General features: G+C 41.4%; 1 protein-coding gene across 7 annotated transcripts in view; it reads left to right on the top strand.

Annotated features, from left to right (window-relative positions):
- Window positions 1–1,429: 1,429 nt before the first annotated feature.
- TRMT2B (tRNA methyltransferase 2 homolog B) overlaps window positions 1,430–17,818 on the top strand; it is a 122,142-nt gene continuing 105,753 nt past the window's right edge. For 5 of the 7 annotated variants that reach the window (XM_068533530.1, XM_068533527.1, XM_068533526.1 and 2 more), the window contains exons 1-7: window positions 1,430–1,698; window positions 3,163–3,325; window positions 6,088–6,234; window positions 6,936–6,990; window positions 8,320–8,454; window positions 9,267–9,366; window positions 10,942–11,012. In XM_068533530.1, the coding sequence (XP_068389631.1) occupies window positions 3,243–3,325; window positions 6,088–6,234; window positions 6,936–6,990; window positions 8,320–8,454; window positions 9,267–9,366; window positions 10,942–11,012 (591 nt within the window). In that variant the 5' untranslated portion in view covers window positions 1,430–1,698; window positions 3,163–3,242. The remainder of the gene's footprint in view (window positions 1,699–3,162; window positions 3,326–6,087; window positions 6,235–6,935; window positions 6,991–8,319; window positions 8,455–9,266; window positions 9,367–10,941; window positions 11,013–17,818) is intronic. The other 2 variants (XM_068533528.1, XM_068533529.1) reach the window with 2 other exon arrangements.

The raw sequence follows: 17,818 nt of genomic DNA, 5'->3' as shown, positions 1-17,818 counted from the left end.
TAGAGCCGGCTTTCTGAATAAGAGGGGATTAAGAGGAGAGAAAGGGAGAAGAGACCCAAAAGCACACTCTCTGGCCTGGTTTCACTTGCTAGCCCAGTGCAGGCCTAGAAACCTGAAGCAGTGGTTTGCACTCCAATTTTGCTCAAGAGCCATTAGAGCAGTTAGGAAGGCCACAATTTGAGTCAAGCACTTACCTGCTCAAGTCTTTAGAATGGGAAGCAAAGATCTCTCTTCTTTTCTTTTTTTTAGTGGATTAAAAAAAATTTTTTTCATTAGGGTATAGTTGATGTATAATACTCTATTACTTTCAGGTGTACAACATAGTGATTCAAAACGCTTATAGATTATACTCCATTTAAAGTTATTATAAAATATTGGGTGTATTCCCTGTGTTGTACAATATATCCTTGTAGCTTATTTATTTTACACATCGTATAAAGATCTCTTTTTTAAAAAAAAGGTATATACGCACGTGTGTGTATATACACACACAGTATATACAATTATTTTTGAATGATAATAGCTAACATTTATTGAGTGTGTGCTTACTCTGTTCTAAGCACTTTGCATGCATTAACTTCTTTAATCTTTATCAAAACCCAGTGAGGTAGGTACAATTGTTATGGACTTTTTTTCAGATGAGAAAAATGAGGCACTGAGCAATTAAGTAACTGGCCCAAATTCACACAGCTTATAAGTGGCAGATCTGTGCTTTGAACCTTGGTCAGGCTGACAATGTTTGCTGTTATGTGAGTTACTGGTCCTTGTTTAACTTACTGCTGTACTCACTAGGGTTAATGCATTGCCTTGCACATAATAGGCATATTATGCTTTGAATAAATAACTGAAATGTTGACTGTAAAGTGCTTTCCATTTAAGCCCAATTACTATTAAGCATACAAATCGAGCGTCATAAAATGTAGATTCACTTTGCTGTAAATTTTATTCTGTTAAAGTAAGTTTTTTACAGCACATACGTGTGCATCTTTCAACACTGCGATTTGAGGAAGCCACCCCGCTCTTCATCTCCCAATCTTCCAATCCATTATGGATCTGATGCCTGCAATTCTACCATTAGAAAACTATTTTTTTTTTTTTGTAACATCTTTATTGGAGTATAATTGCTTTACAATGGTGTGTTAGTTTCTGCTTTATAACGAAGTAAATCAGTTATACATATACATATGTTCCCATATCTCTTCCCTCTTGCATCTCCCTCCCTCCCACCCTCCCTATCCCACCCCTCTAGGGTGACCACCCAGAAAACTATTCTTCTGGTTGTAGGCTACCCCTATAGAGGTAGCGCTGTTTACGATACAGTATTGAGAATTTCTAACTGATTTAGGAGATTTATCCAGATCCACCAATGGGAGGGTGAGGAGAGCAGGCAGGGGGCGGGGTCGCGCGGAGGGGTCGCGGGGGTGGGGAAGGCGCCGGGCCTTAGCGCAACGAGTGCTTTGGCTGAGGATTTCTAGAGAAGCGCCCGGACAAAGTCGGGGGAAGGGCTCCCGAGACCAGCTGCCCGGTGTCGGGCCAGCCGGCGCCCGGGGGGAGCCCAGCGTCCCGCCGCGTCTGTCCCGGGAGTAGAGGCGCTGGACGCACCAGGAAGTGACTCTCCCCAGAGGCTGCGATGAGGGCCCTTAGCTGATTTTTTCGTTAACCGCCTCCGGTTTGTAAGACGATTTATAGGTTACGAAGGTAAGAGGGGTACGTGGAGTGTCCGAAAACCCGATTTATCCCCTGCAGTAGAGAAGACTGCTTACTGCGCCAAGCTGCCCCCTGGGCGGGGAGTTGGGAAGGCAGGCGAGGTGGGGGAGGGGACGACCGGACGCTGGCTGCACGTGGTCGCATCCAGCTCTGCGTCCGCCTGTGTTCTGACCTCCCCCTGCTTCCCCTTGCCGGCTCTTCTGGCCCTGCAGTCCGCCCAAGTTCAGTGGTAGCCTTTCCTAGTGTCTCTTCCTCGTTACCCTTCTTACAGACACGGTGGGCAGAACTTGCCCAAAGAAGAGAGGGATGGAAGGGCTGGTGAAGGGGGTCTGGTGGGGGAAGGAAGGACCTGACTGCACGTGGGCTGCAGTCAGGACGCAGCAGTACCCATCTGTCCGTCTGGTTTAGCCAGGAACCATATCTGGGGCCAGGCTAGCTGCAAGAAGGGTAAACGGAGAGTGTAAGCAGGATCCTTTTCCGTGGGTGAACATTTGCTCCAAGGAGATCCTTGGCTCTGTGAGGATTAAACCTACTACATAGTCTCTGCTTTGAACCTCTCTGAGCATTTCAGGCTGGTTAGCTATTCAGCCCTAGAGAGTTAGTATAGCTTCCTCTCTGGCAGCTCTGGACCTTGGGTGTCTTTCTGATCAATTCCTGAGGCAGAAATAGAGCAGTTGTCACATTCTTTTTTTTTTTTTTTAAACCCAAGCATTTATTTAAAACAGGAACCACTATAAAAACAAAATATAACTCACTTTGACTGGTATTACTGTACTGCCTTGAAAACTATATTTCACTTGAGAAATTACTAAGTATGATGAGAGGCTCTTTACCAGGAGAGATGTCTGGTTGGCACCCTGAAATAGTAGAGTCCTATTGTAGACTATATCTGCCCATTTGGAGAAACGTAGAAGGACAAGGGGTACAGGGCAAGTGGAGCACAGTCATGGTGGCAGTCACCAGGGAGAGGGCCCACACTCACAAAAAGTCTAAATGTCATGGGATAGAGATAGCTGTCCTCAAACTCCTCAGCTCCCCTGTCCCTCTGCCAACCCCCAGTGGGCCTGCAGTTTCCTTCTTCCTTCCCTGCCAGCTGGAGGGACAGGGCCCCTTTCCTGGAAGAGTACCACTCTCTCCCCCTGTAGTGTGGGCCTCCTCAGTGCCCCTCTCCATACCATTCTTTATTCTTTGTCTCCTGCCCCTTCGCTCACTTCCTTTCTCTGGTTTTGCTTTTCCTTATATCAAATATATACATTTGTCTCACCTTGGAAAAAGGTCTACCACAGGTCACACATTTGGTAGTATTAACAGGTGGTCCTGAGTGGGCCTTAAGTTCACCACACTCCAGCAGGCACTGAGGTTAGGAGAGTTTGCGTGTGTGTGTTGTTTGTTTTAAGTTTCCACATAATTGTTCTTACCCTCACAGCACTCGCATGCATTATTATATCTCACCAGGTTTACAGGTTGGACACATTGAGGCACAAAGAAGTCAAGTGACACACTTCAACTCAGAGCCTGAGGCAGGGCAGTGACACATGTTGAACAGCTGCTGTGTTAGGCACAGACCTGAGTGCTTCCTGTATATGAGCTCATTTAATTCTTACCACAACCCTGAAAGGTAGGTGTTACCAGTCCTATTTTTATAGATGGTGACACTGAGATTCATAACACTTAGGTAACTTGCCCAGAGTCATAGAGCTAGTGAGAAGAAGAGCTGGGATTAGAACGTGGCCCCAGAGCCCACGTTCTTAATGACTTGTCCCTTCCTGGGAGCTGGGTGGACTGTGTTATTGTTAACACCTGAACTCTGGGCCAGCTTAAATTTATTCTGTTAGAAATTTGAAATCCTCAAAACGCTTCCAAGCTATGACAGTTACTTTCTTTAGTACTTTGTAAACATACAAAATACTGTATGGGCTAAATATTGCAGCACCCATGTCAGCGTCCTCTAAATTAGGCAGTGATCACGCAAACTAATTTCACAGTAATAGAGGGAGCCATGGAAGAATCTTTTTAATTTTTAAATTTTTTAAAATAAATTTATTTATTTATTTTTGGTTGCATTGAGTCCATGGAAGAATCTTTTTTTTTTTAAATAAATTTATTTATTTTTATTTTTGGCTGTGTTGGGTCTTCGTTTCTGGGCTAGGGCTTTCTCTAGTTGCGGCGAGCGGGGGCCACTCTTCATTGCGATGCGCGGGCCTCTCACTGTCGTGGCCTCTCTTGTGGAGCACAGGCTCCAGACGCGCAGGCTCAGTGGTTGTGGCTTACGGGCTCAGTTGCTCCGCGGCATGTGGGATCTTCCCAGACCAGGGCTCGAACCAGTGTCCCCTGCACTGGCAGGCAGATTCTCAACCACCGCGCCACCGGGGAATCCCCCATGGAAGAATCTTTGTTAATAAACCTATTCCGTACATTGGACTTGAAATGTATTTCATTCTGAATTAAGGTATGACTTAACATTGGGATGAAATCCAAGGTAGAGGGCAAGGGCAAAAAGGTAATTTCATGGCAGATCGGTGAGGTGTCTGGCCAAGTCCATTCATGTGTCCTTGGTACTCAAAATAGTTAAACATCAATGATCAGGCACCATTAGGTAAATAGGCGACAACAGAGAGTCCTGTGTTGGAGGAAGAGGGGTTCCTTCCTCTTTCCAAAGTGAGGCCCTTCACCTGTTCTAACTCTTCCAGCTTTTGACTCATAGTTACTCCCACTATTCCTTACCCCTGCTCCCTTCCTTTAATATTGCCACCCCCACTCAGTCCCATACTGTCTTTAAACATCATGACAGTTGTAATTAACACGTACTGAGTTTTTCCCAGGCATTGGACACTGCTCAGAGCTTTACAAACATCATGTCTATTTAATCTTCTGCTAAGTGCTTTTTTTTTAACATCTTTATTGGAGTATAATTGCTTCACAATGTTGTGTTAGCTTCTGCTTTATAACAAAGTGAATCAGCTATACATATACATATATCCCCATTTCTCCTCCCTCTTTCGTCTCCCTCCCACCCTCCCTATCCCACCCCTCTAGGGGGTCACAAAGCACCGAGCTGATCTCCCTGTGCTATGCGGCTGCTTCCCACTAGCTATCTGTTTTACCTTTGGTAGTGTATATATGTCCATGCCACTCTCTCACTTTATCGCAGCTTACCCTTCCCCCTCCCCGTATCCTCAAGTCAATTCTCTAGTAGGTCTGCATCTTTATTCCCATCTTGCCCCTAGGTTTTTCTGACCATTTTTTTTTCTTTTTCTTTTTCTTTAGATTCCATATATATGTGTTAGCATAAGGTATTTGTTTTTCTCTTTCTGATTTACTTCACTCTGTATGACAGACTCGATAACTCCATCCACCTCAGTACAAATAACTCAGTTTCGTTCCTTTTTATGGCTGATTAATATTCCATTGTATATATGTGCCACATCTTCTTTATCCATTCATCTGTTGATGGACACTTAGGTGGCTTCCATGTCCTGGCTATTGTAAATAGAGCTGCAATGAACATTTTGGTACATGACTCTTTTTGAATTCTGGTTTTCTCAGGGTATATGCCCAGTAGTGGGATTGCTGGGTCATATGGTAGTTCTATTTTTAGTTTTTTAAGGAACCTCCATACTGTTCTCCAGAGTGGCTGTATCAATTTACATTCCCACCAACAGTGCAGGAGGGTTCCCTTTTCTCCACACCCTCTCCAGCATTTATTATTTCTAGATTTTTTGATGATGGCCATTCTGACTGGTGTGAGGTGATACCTCATTGTAGTTTTGATTTGCGTTTCTCTAAGGATTAGTGCTGTTGAGCATTCTTTCCTGTGTTTGTTGGCAATCTGTATATCTTCTTTGGAGAAATGTCTGTTTAGGTCTTCTGCCCATTTTTGGATTGGGTTGTTTGTTTTTTTGATATTGAGCTGCATGAGCTGATTGTATATTTTGGAGATTAATCCTCTGTCAGTTGCTTCACTTGCAAATATTTTCTCCCATTCTGAGGGTTGTCTTTTCATCTTGTTTATGGTTTCCTTTGCTGTGCAAAAGCTTTTAAGTTTCATTAGGTAGCATTTGTTTATTTTTATTTTTTGTTTTTTATTTCCATTTCTCTAGGAGGTGGGTCAAAAGGGATCTTGCTGTGATTTATGTCATAGAGTGTTCTTCCTATGTTTTCCTCTAAGAGTTTTAGTGTCTGGCCTTACATTTAAGTCTTTAATCCATTTTGAGTTTATTTTTGTGTATGGTGTTAGGGAGTGTTCTAATTTCATTCTTTTACATGTAGCTGTCCAGTTTTCCCAGCACCATGCTAAGTGCTTTTTATTATCCTTTATTTAACTCTTGCAACCACTCTATAAGGTAGATGCTATTATTATTTGCTCCCCTGGCATGCCAGAAAACCTCCAGGTTGGTCACAACTCTTTTTGGGCTCAGCATGTAAGGGAAACTTCACCCACATGATAGCCAAGAAGTGTCAAAGAAGACAGAAAAGTCAGAAGAAACCAAGACATCTTGGACCACTAGATGATTCCTGGCAGGAAAGGTAAGGCCCTGGGTGATATCCCTTCCCCTTAACAAATCTGAATCTCTGGGCCTACTGAAATTCTGTATGCCTGACGTACAATGTGGCATATGCAGGGATTCAGGGGGGCCCCTCAGGTAGGATACCCAGGGAAAACTTAAGACATCTAAGGAATGTTGGTGGAAATGCTTTGTGATTGCAGAAAATGTTCTCCTTGCCTTTATGTGTGTTTTTGGCAGAAAGAGAATATTAAACTGGGACCTTGTGTCTCAAAAGGTCCAGGACAGGTATACTGAAAGCCAGGGACTTAGAGATGAGATGAATTAGAAATGAAATAGTCCCACAGCAACCATGCAAACACAAATATACCTCATTTTATGCAACAACTGTATTTTCTAAATCAAATTATATTTTAAAAGTGTTAGGGAAGTGAGCTATTTAAAGGAACCCAACAGTGAAGCCTTTTTGTAATATGATTAATTACCTCCTGATGAATCTGGATTTTTCTTATATTAGGTTTGCCCATCTGTTCGGCTTTGTTAAGTAGACAGCACCAGAATGGGCTCTTCTCCCAGACTCCATCTCCTCAGGGGCCTGAGAGTTAGGTCTTCTGAATGATAAGTAAAATGCCAGAGCAAATGGTGGCAGGAAGTACTTATGCGTAGTAGGTGCTCAGTACATATTTAGATAATGAATGAGGTGCCTGACTTATTTTATTCAAGGCTGGCTGATGTTGTGACGCCACTCTGGAGGCTGAGCTATGAAGAACAGCTCAAGGTAGGTACCCAGCTTAAGTCTTCACTCCTCCATTCTATCAGGTGGTAGACTTGTAGGAAGCTTGGCTGGACAGGTTTACCCAGATGCCCCAACGTGTCCTTAAACTCAATATGCTAATGACTCTGAAATTTTCACTTTAGGCCAGTTGTGTCTTCCAAACTCTAGAGCCTTATATCCGAATGCCTGTTTCCTTTCTTCCTTGCTTTTTTTTTGGGTTATTCTTATAGCTCTGTGTGTGTGAGTAGCAAGTGCTCTTGCTGCTTCATATATAGCTGCACTTTCCAACACGGTAGCCACTAGCTACATGTGGCTATTTAAATTTAAATACAGCCAATTCTGCTCTAATGCTTGTTTTGAAAATGAAAATTTGTTCCAACAGATTGATGTATTAGGGAACAATTTGAACAAAAAGCAGATTTCATATTTGCTTAGGAGTGATTTTGTCCACAAGAAACATGAGATGAAAGGGGATCTGTACCCGGCCGAACTGAGCTGGGTAAGAATTTGTAAAATGAACACCCACACACACCTCACACATCTCCCAGCTCCCTCAGATCACTGAGTGTGGTATGAGCCACACCCATTCACATCTGTTGTGAGAACTTTCTGTTCCACCCCCATAACCCTCCTTTCACCACCTCACGATAACTCATAAGTGGACAGCCACTTCCACAAGCAAGTTTCAGGTCTTTGTCGGGGTAATGAGCCATCCTTATTGTAGTGTTTATACATTGCTTAGCCATTTAACATGTGCAAAACTTTGCTATTTTTATTAATTTCCTACCTTTTTTGTGTGTGTTACTGATAAATTTTTGGAATGTGTGTGCCCAACCCCATTGTCCCATGAGCCCTGTGATTTCTTTTGAGTAATTTTGCATAGTATGGTGTAGGAATGCTTGTGTCACGTGATAGCAGACCCGACTGTTAATTAAAATGAAATAAAATTAAAAATTCGTTTCCTCAGTCACAAGTCACATTTCAAGTGCTCAGTAGCCACCTGTAGCTAGTGTAGGCTGCCTTATTACACAGAATGTAACACCAATAGAGAACATTGCCATTATCACAGCAAGTTCTACTGGACAGCACTAACATGTAGCTGGAATGTTCAGTCTGAAAGGTCAGATGAAATGGTGAGCTTACATAAGAGCTCACTTGACCTTTTCCAGGTACCTCATTAGGTCTGTTGCTGTTCCATCATTCTGAGTTCCTTATCTGCTGAGACCGTGACCCAAGAATCCATGGGACAACCTTCTCTTATCCTGTTTGTTTTCTATACTTTGAGGTGATACTGCAGAAGTCTTTTGTTTCACTGCTTATATTCTTTTGCAGGTGAAATTTGAAGCTCAGAAGAAAATTTTACAGAGACTAGAATCTTACCTACAGATGCTCAATGGAGTCAATGTGACAACAGCTGCACCCAGATCTGAGGGGCTCTGTTGTTTCCTCCATCCTATTATACCTTCTGTAAGCCCCTACTTCCCTATCCTTTATCTACCAAGTCTCCTTAATAGCTAATACTATCAGCCAATACTTAACCAGGCACTTGCTGGGGACCAGGCCCTATGCTAAGCGAGTAACATGTGTCATTGTCTTGTTTACTATTTACAGTCACACTGAGGGATAGACAGTGTCATTTTACAGATGAATACTTGAGGCTCAGAGAGATTAAGTGATTCGACCAAGGACACACATCTAGAAAGTGCCAGAGCTAAGGTTTACACTCAAGTTGATCTGATGCAGAGCCCACTTTCTCAACCAGTACACTACTGCCTCCTTAGAAAGATTCCAGACTTTGGAAAACTTCTAATGGGGCCTCAGAAAGGCAGAATTTAATTTGTGGCAGAGGTTGGCAAACTATGGCCCTGAGGCCACATCTGCTCTGCTGCTCGACTTTGTAAATAAAGTTTTATTGGCACACAGCTGAGCTCACTTGTTTATGGATTGTCTATGGCTACTTTTGCACTACAGTGGCAGAGTTGAATAGTTGTGACAGGGACCGTATGGCCTGCAAAGCCTAAAATGATTTACTGTCTGGCCCTTTATTGAAAAAGTTTTCTGACTCCTGCTTTATGGCAAGATTGGAACTCCTTTCTCCTATGGAGTGTCTATGGAGTGTCTTGATCTTCTCAGTCATGGAATTTCACCTATGCCATACCTTCCAAGCAAGCATCATTTATTTTTTCTCATCCAGAGAACATTCTTTCATTCTTTGTATTGTTGTCCTCCTTGGTTTTATTTGACCTGTTGTCCCTCTCCTATCCTTCTGCCTTCTCCAGCCTGTCATCAATGGCTACCGAAATAAGTCCACCTTCTCTGTGAACCGAGGTCCAGATGGCAATCCAAAGACTGTGGGATACTACCTGGGAACTTGGAGAGGTCAGTCGAAGGCTGTGACTAGTAGAAATAACAAACCAAAAACTGAGAGGAAAGGGGAGGGTGCAGAGAACAGTGTCTGTGGGAGTGGAGAGGAGTGGGAAATATGGTGGCTTTAAAGGAGAAAGTTGAATTGGAAGCCTTTGATGCAGAGCATGATCACAAGGTTAATTGGAGATGTGGTATATATATACACAATGGAATATTACTCAGCTACAAAAAATGAAATAATGCCATTTGCAGCAATGTGGACCTAGGGATTATCATATTAAGTGAGGTAAGCCAGACAGAGAAAAACAAATATCATATCGTTTATATGTGGAATCAAAAAAAATGATACAAATGAACTTACTTGCAAACCAGAAATAGACCCACAGACAAAGAAAACAAACTTATGGTTACCAAAGGGGGAAGTGGGGGAGGGATAAATTAGGAGTTTGGGATTAACGTATACACACTACTATATATAAAATAGATGACCAACAAGGGCCTACTGTATAGCACAGGGAACTATACTCAATATTTTGTAATAACCTATAAAGGAAAAGAATCTAAGAAAGAATATATAGATATAGATATGTATATATGGATATGTATAACTGAATCACTATGCTGTACACCTGAAAGTAACACAACATTGTAAATCAACTATACTTCAATTTAAAAAAAGGCATTAAAAAAATAAGGTTAATTGGGGATACTTTTTGGTGAGTAGTCATTGTATTACAGGGCTAGGAATCAACCTCCCCGCCCCCCAGCTTTCTTCCTCTAAAAGCCATATGCCTGAGGCCTAGTAAGCACTTCATAAATATCGATGCTGGTGCTGCTGCTCTCTCATTATCATCATTGTTGTCAACATCGTCATCATCGTCGTTATCATTTTATGTTACTTTCTGTGCTGGGAGCAGCCTCCTGCTTATTAGAGACATGCCCTTTCTATTTCACATCCCCATATCCCTGAAAATTCAGAGCTTTCTGTGATAAATCTGCCTTAAAAGAACTGGTAGGGGAGGTGAGTGCTGGTGAGAGAAATCACAGTGGCATATTTCTGAGACTTAATTCCAGTATCCATTCCCAGATTCCATTCCTGAACTTACCATTTGCCCATTTTCAATAAATCCACTTGAAACACCATCATTTTATATTAGTCACACTGTTTAATATCCATATGCCTTAAACTACAGTTCATTAGGGTAGGCACTTGGCTTTCTTTTTTTCCCTGTGTGTTGAATTAAATGAGTATATGACGTCAGTGTTCTGTTATTCACTAACAGAAAAACAAAACCCATTACATTTTACTTCCCTCTTAACATCTGAACAGAAAGCAGACATCATATCGCACATTTGTGGCATGAGAGAAAATATTGCGGACTAGCTCCATTAAGAATAAGCTTTTTAATGGCCAGACCAGGAAACAGGTTTTCCCTGAAAAATGGCCTTGAGCATGAATTAGGTACTTTGCTTCTTCATATTTGCATATGCCTCTTTGGATTAGGGGATTTGAGTTGCTAGACATTTTATTCTAAATAATCTTTTAGGAAGAAAACCATGTAAATCAAATTCTTTTTCTTTCCATAGACAGGAACATGGTCTGTGTGCGGTCTAACCATCTGAAAAATATCCCCAAGAAACACAGTCAAGTGGCACAGGTAATAAGGAACAAAGGCTGGTTGAAGATGACCCTGGGCATTGCAGTCTATAACGGCAGCATGCCTGACATTTTAATAATAGAGCTCTTCTGGTGCTACAGGGGAGGGGGGTTCTGTTCTGAAAGTGTACTTCTTAACGGTGGAGAGAACATTGCTAGTGTTTCATTTCAGAGAGGGTGGAGAGGAGGAGAGAGAACTGCATCCATTATTGCAAATGTCAAGCATCCAAGGAATTTAATACAAGGGAAATTTAGGACAGAGAGATACTGATGAGGGCAGGATAGCAAGTGGCAGGTGTCTGGATTTGGAAGGCTAGTGTTTTCAGCAGAACAAGGTTGAAACATATCATGAGAGATGTGGGAGTGGGCGTAAGGCATCTACATCATTGGATTGGCCTCTGAGACATTTTAGTATCCCTCTATTTCATGCGCCCACTATTTATTGAGTACCTACTATGTGTCAGGCACTGGACTAGGTGCTGGGGATCCAGTGGTGACTCAAACAAACATGGTGCCTGCCCTCCTGGAACTTAAAAGAAAAAGGCAAAAGAAACAGGACTTCCAACTGACATACTTTTTCCCTGTTTATACTTACAGCACCCATCCTCCTAATGATTCAGCTTTCTGACACTTGGGTGGTGCCTTCTCATAGGACACATCGTGACCTCAAAGATTTCCTGGCTAGAACACAGCTCCCATCATAGGATCATTCTCCAGAAATCTTCCTACATGACCCTTGTCAGCTTCTTCTCCCATTGTCTTCAGTGACTATTCTAAACTCTTACCTCTCCTCGAATTTCCTATCCCATCACCTTTACCCTTGCTCTTAACAGATGGCTGTGCCTGGTTCTGCACTGGAAAATTAAGACCAACAGATGAGAATTCCCTTAGCTGCTTCCCCTACCATCTACCAATTTCGCTGAAATCTTACCCTTCCTTTCCCTCCTATCTCAGTGAAATGCTGTTAGTCTTCTACCTGTCCAAGGCTATTCTTCTTCCTTGAAACACCATCTTGGACTCATCTCCTCTCTCCCCAAGTCCCTTATTCCTTTGTTACATTCCCTCTTTCTCCCGTTTCTTTACCTATTTTTCTCCACCTCTATTGGCTCTTTTCTTTCAGTTCATAAATGTATTCAATAAAAAAAATCTGATGGTTCTTGCTTCTGCCCCCAACAATTCCTAGAAATTAACCTTGCCAAAGTCATCAGTGAGCTCCGTTTTGCCAAATTAAATGGAAACTTTCTGCCCCTAACTTACTCAACTTTTCTCTGCCTTTGGCACCGCTTATTATTCTTATTTTTCTCCTTGGGAACACTGTCTTTGGTTTCTGTGCTACCATTCTCTGATGGTTTTCCTCCTATTTCGCTGGCCACTTCTTAGTCGTTCTCATGGGATCTTTTTCTCCCTTTCTTTCCCACGATAAGTGTTGGTGTCCTCCAGGACTCTGTCCTTGGCCTTCTTTTTGAATATATTCATGGGAGATCGCACACCACTATAGCTGATGATTGGAATGAGCACCTGTAAAGTGACAACTCCTAAACTTATATTTGCATACCAGCTCCATCTTGAGCTTCAGGAGGTGGGGTTCCAAAGGCTACTGAACATCCTCACCTAGTTTTCCTGTGGAGCTCTTCAAATCAGCATTGGCCCAGATCCAGATTTCTCAGCCTTTGCACCATGAACATTTTGGGTTGCATGATTATTTATTGTGTGGGGCTGTTAGGTGCACTGGAGGATGTTTAGCAGCATCCGTGGCCTCTGCCCCTAGAGGCCATGAGTTGTGACAACCAAAAATGCCCCCAGATATCTCTTGTGGGGCACAGTCGCCTCCGGTTGAGAACCATTGCCCTAAGCTAAATTTACCCTCTTCCCTTGCCAAATGTGCCCTTTTTTTCTCACGTTAGTAAATGGTAGCAACATGTACTAGAAACATATGTCCTCTTAGACTCCTCTGTCTTAATCCTACCACTTCCTCCTCAGCCACATATAATTAATCTCCATGTCCTTTCAGTTTTCCTTTCTTTTTTTTTTGTTTTCTTATTTATTTTGTTCAGTTTTCCTTTCTAAAAATACTTTGACTCTACCCTCTTCTTTCTGTTTCCACCACCATCATCATCACTCCAGTCCAGGCAACTGGTCTCACTGATATTTAGCATCTGTATTGTTATGACTGTAGATATTCACTCCTGAGCCAAGTAGATGTACTAAGATTTTGTTTCCTTTATTGTACTGGTTTTTTTCTTTCATTTTATGTTGTGGAAAATTACAAACGTATAAAAGTATAGAATGGTATAACAAACCCCATGTACCCATTACCCAGCTTCAGTAACTATCAACACGTGGCCCATCTTGCTTTCACTGTACTCTCACCCACTTTCCACCAGCCCCTTTGGATTTATTTGAGGCAAATTCCAGACATTATATCATATAAGATATAAATACCACAGCATGAGTTTTAACAGAAAGGACTTAATTTTTTAACATAGTTTCATACCATTGTCACACCTGCAAATAAACATTTATCCCATAATATCATCAACTACCTAGTAGATGTTCAGATTTGGCACTGTTTTATCTCATAAAAAGCTTGATTGATATAGTTGGCTTGTTCAAATCAGGATTCAAACAAGGTATATACATTGCATTTGATTAACATGTCTCTTTAGCCTCTTAATTTGTAAGTACCCCTCCCTATTAATTTTTTTGTCCCTGCAATTTACTTTTTGAAGAAACTGGTTTGTTTTCCTCTGGAGAGTCTCCCATTCTGGATTTTGCTGATTGAATCCCCTTGATATCATTGAATGTTCTTCCTCTATCCCCTGTATTTCCTCTAAGCTGGTAGATCTAGAGTGTTGATCAGATTCAGGTTTGATTTTTGGCAAGAATGTTTTTACATGTAGATGTCTAGTGGGCTCTCTTTTTTGGTGATGTTAACATTGAACAGTGGATTCTGGTGTCATCAGTCTGATCCACTCATTGAAAAGCTCCCTGTCAGCTTTTCGCTTAGTGGTTTAGCTGTCATTAGTGGTCAGTGCCTAGATCTCTTATTTCAGGGGAGGGTTGCAATGCAGTTATGTTCTAAATCTATCATATATTAGCTGGAATTCTTCTAGAAATAACTTTTCCCTATCAACCCTTTGGTTACTCTAAGGTACTCTTACAGGAAAGGCAGGATAAATCCTTGGTTCTTTCACCTTCCTCAAAAGATGATCAGTTAAATGTGTTTGTTTTGGTATCATTAGGAACTCATAGATTTTTAACATACTTGATATGTTTCAATCTACTGCAGATACTAGGGGATTTTTGGTACTCCAATTGCTCCATTTCTGGCCAGTTGGAACCTCTTTAAATTGGCTGTGAGACCTAGATGGCCGTGATAGTTCTGGAATGATAAGATATTTCTAGCACATCTAGTCCATTTTATGCCTGGGAGCTGGAATCAGCCGTTTCTTTAAGGAATCCTTGTCTCTTTTAGTGGGAAATGGCAGGGTGCTAGGTGAGTGCTTATTTATACTGAGTTGGTCATATTTCAAGGCCTTTTTAGTGGACAGAGCTAGGAAGTATTTTTAAAAGAAAATATGAGTTCACAGTAATATGTCCAAATCAAATTAAAAATTGTAGAGTTTTTACTTAAATCCTTTGATTTTATATTTTTATCTCTTGTCTCTTACAATTAAAACTTTAGTCCTGACAACATTAGCATACCTACAGTTGACCCTTGAACAAGGCCATGGTTAAGGGCGCCAACCCCCGTGCAGTCGAAAATCCACTTCGTATCTGTGGTTCCACATCTGTGGATTCAATCAGCCATGTGTCGTGTAGTACTGTAGTACACGTTTAGTGAAAAAAATCTTCATATAAGTGGACCTGTGCAGTTCAAACCCGTGTTGTTCAAGGGTCAGCTGTACTTATTTATTCTATCCTACTCTTTACATATAATTTCAGAACAACAATACTAGTATTATTACTAACAAATGATTACTGAAAAGAGCTCAAGATTTCTGTCCAGTTCTTTTTGTCCAATTATTATGGCTCTGAAGGAATGCATCTCTTTGTAGTTACACCACCAACTTGACATGATACATGGATTCTTTTTTTTTTCTTCATTCTTCTTTTTCCTTTTGATTAAATTTTTGTTGTATAATTTTGTAAGATATTTACATGGTTTCAAAGTCATATCTACAAAATAAAGGTGTATTTTCTTTTTGTTTTGTTTTTTGGCCGCGCCGCATGCAGGATCTTAGTTCCCTGACCAGGGATTGAACCCGCCCCCCCTGCAGTGGAAGTGCAGAGTCTTAACCACTGGACCTCCAGGGAAGTCCCATAAAGGTGTATTTAAAGAGGTCTAGCTTTCACTTCTGTCCCCTCTGCCCAGTTCTCTTCCTCCTTCTATGGGTAACATTTTTATTCACTATTATTTATTTTAAAAAATGGAAACATAGTTGTATCTCCCCTTTTCTTAGCTAAAAGGTAGCTTAATATGGACACAGTTCTGTACCTTTTTTTCCACATAATAATGTGCTTCATTTTTTTTTAATATTTACAATTGTTATATCTTCTTCTTGGATTGATCCCTTGATCATTTTTTTAACATCTTTATTGGAGTATAATTGCTTTACAATAGTGTGTTAGTTTCTGCTATATGCTTCATTTTTAAAAAAATAACTGCTTAATCCTATGTAATATGATGGATTTTACAACTTTTAGTTTTCATTGGCTTGAATAATTACCTCATTTTCTCATTGGCTTAGTTTTCTATGAACCTATTGCTAATTTTTTTTCTGAGTGCTCTAAGAGCTCTGTCAAACATTCATCAATAGTCTCCATATGGTCAAAAACTTGAGTTTAGTATTTTCCCTGAAGACCTTTTTTCTGGAGTCTCCATCCTAGGCTCCTGAGGCCTTCTGCCTAGCTGTTATCTTGGGACTCCTTTTGCTGTTCTTCTGTCTTTCCCCCTGTTTCTCAGATCCCCTGTCTTCCTTTTTCTGGTTTACATCCTCATTTAGCTGGAATACAACCTCCATTAGCTTCCTGAGGAAGGGTGCCTAGGAGTAAACTTTGAGTCTTTGCATGTCTATAAATGTCTTAGTTCTTTCCTGACATATGACTGAGAGTATTTCTAGATTTCAAATTCTAGGTTTGAATCATTTGCCTTTATAAATTTGAAGACATGGTTTCATTGTCATCTGGCCACTAATATTGTGTAAGTCTGGATGCTACTTTAAGTCCTATTCCTTTGTAGATAATCTCTCCCCTCTTTTTTTCTCTAGAAGCTTTTAGGGAATCTCTGTCCGTGAAACTTCATGACCATGTGGCCCTTCTTTCATTCGTTGTGATGGGCACTTTCTAGTCCATGTCAAGCTGGAAACTAATACTTTCAGACATGGGAAATTTTCCTGTATTATTATTTTATTTATTTATTTATTTTTTAATGAATTTATTTATTTATTTATTTATGGCTGTGTTGGGTCTTCGTTTCTGTGCGAGGGCTTTCTCTAGTTGCGGCGAGCGGGGGCCACTCTTCATCGCGGTGCACGGGCCTCTCACTGTCGCGGCCTCTCTTGTTGCAGAGCACGAGCTCCAGACGCGCAGGCTCAGTAGTTGTGGCTCACGGGCCTAGTTGCTCCGTGGCATGTGGGATCTTCCCAGACCAGGGCTCGAACCCGTGAGCCCTGCATCGGCAGGCAGATTCTCAACCACTGCACCACCAGGGAAGCCCTTTATTTTTTATTTTTATATTTTTGGCCATGCCACGTGGCTTGTGGGATCTTAGTTCCCCAACCAGGGACTGAACCCGGACCCCTGCAGTGAAAGCGCCAAGTCCTTACCACTGGACCACCAGGGAATTCCCTATTTTTATTTCTTTTATTGAAGTATAGTTGATTTACAATGTTGTGTTAGTTTCAGGTGTACGACAAACTGATTCAGTTATATATATATATATATATATATATTCTTTATCAGATTCTTTTCCATTATAGGTTATTATAAGATGTTGAATATACTTCCCAGTGTCATACAGTAGATCCTTGTTGTTTCTCTATTTTATATATAGTAGTGTATATATGTTAATCCCCAAATCCTAATTTATCCCTCCCCTGCCCCTTCCCCTTTGGTAACCATAAGTTTGTTTCTATATCTGTGAGTCTGTTTCTGTTTTATTTATGTATGTATGTATGGCTGACTGCGTTGGGTCTTCTTTGCTGCGTGTGGGCTCTCTCTAGTTGCGGTGAGTGGGGGCTACTCTTTGTTGCGGTGTGCGGGCTTCTCATTGTCGTGGCTTCTCTTGTTGTGGAGCATGGGCTCTAGGCACGCAGGCTTCAGTAGTTGTGGCACATGGGCTCAGTAATTGTGGTTTGCGGGCTCTAGAGCTCAGGCACAGTAGTTGTGGTGCACGGGCTTAGTTGCTCCGCGGGATGTGGGATCTTCCCAGTCCAGGGCTCGAACCCATGTCCCTTGCATTGGCAGGCAGATTCTGAACCTCTGCGCCACCAGGGAAGCCCTCTGTTTTGTAAATAAGTTCATTTGTATCATTTTTTTAGATTCCACATATAAGTGATATCATATGATATTTATCTTTCTCTGTCTGACTTACTTCACTTAGTATGATAATCTCTAGGCCCATCTATGGGTTACTGCAAATGGCATTATTTCATTCTTTTTATGGCTGAGTAATATTTCATTGTATATATGTACCACATCTTCTTTATCCATTCCTCTGTCGATGGACATTTAGGTTGCTTCCATGTCTTGGCTATTGTAAATAGTGCTGCAATGAATATTGGGGTGCATGTATCTTTTCGAATT

Source organism: Eschrichtius robustus, chromosome X (genome assembly GCF_028021215.1).
Source record: "Eschrichtius robustus isolate mEscRob2 chromosome X, mEscRob2.pri, whole genome shotgun sequence".
Taxonomy (NCBI): domain Eukaryota; kingdom Metazoa; phylum Chordata; class Mammalia; order Artiodactyla; family Eschrichtiidae; genus Eschrichtius; species Eschrichtius robustus.
Note: the sequence above shows the minus strand (reverse complement) of the source record. Positions and strands in the feature narration are given on the sequence as shown.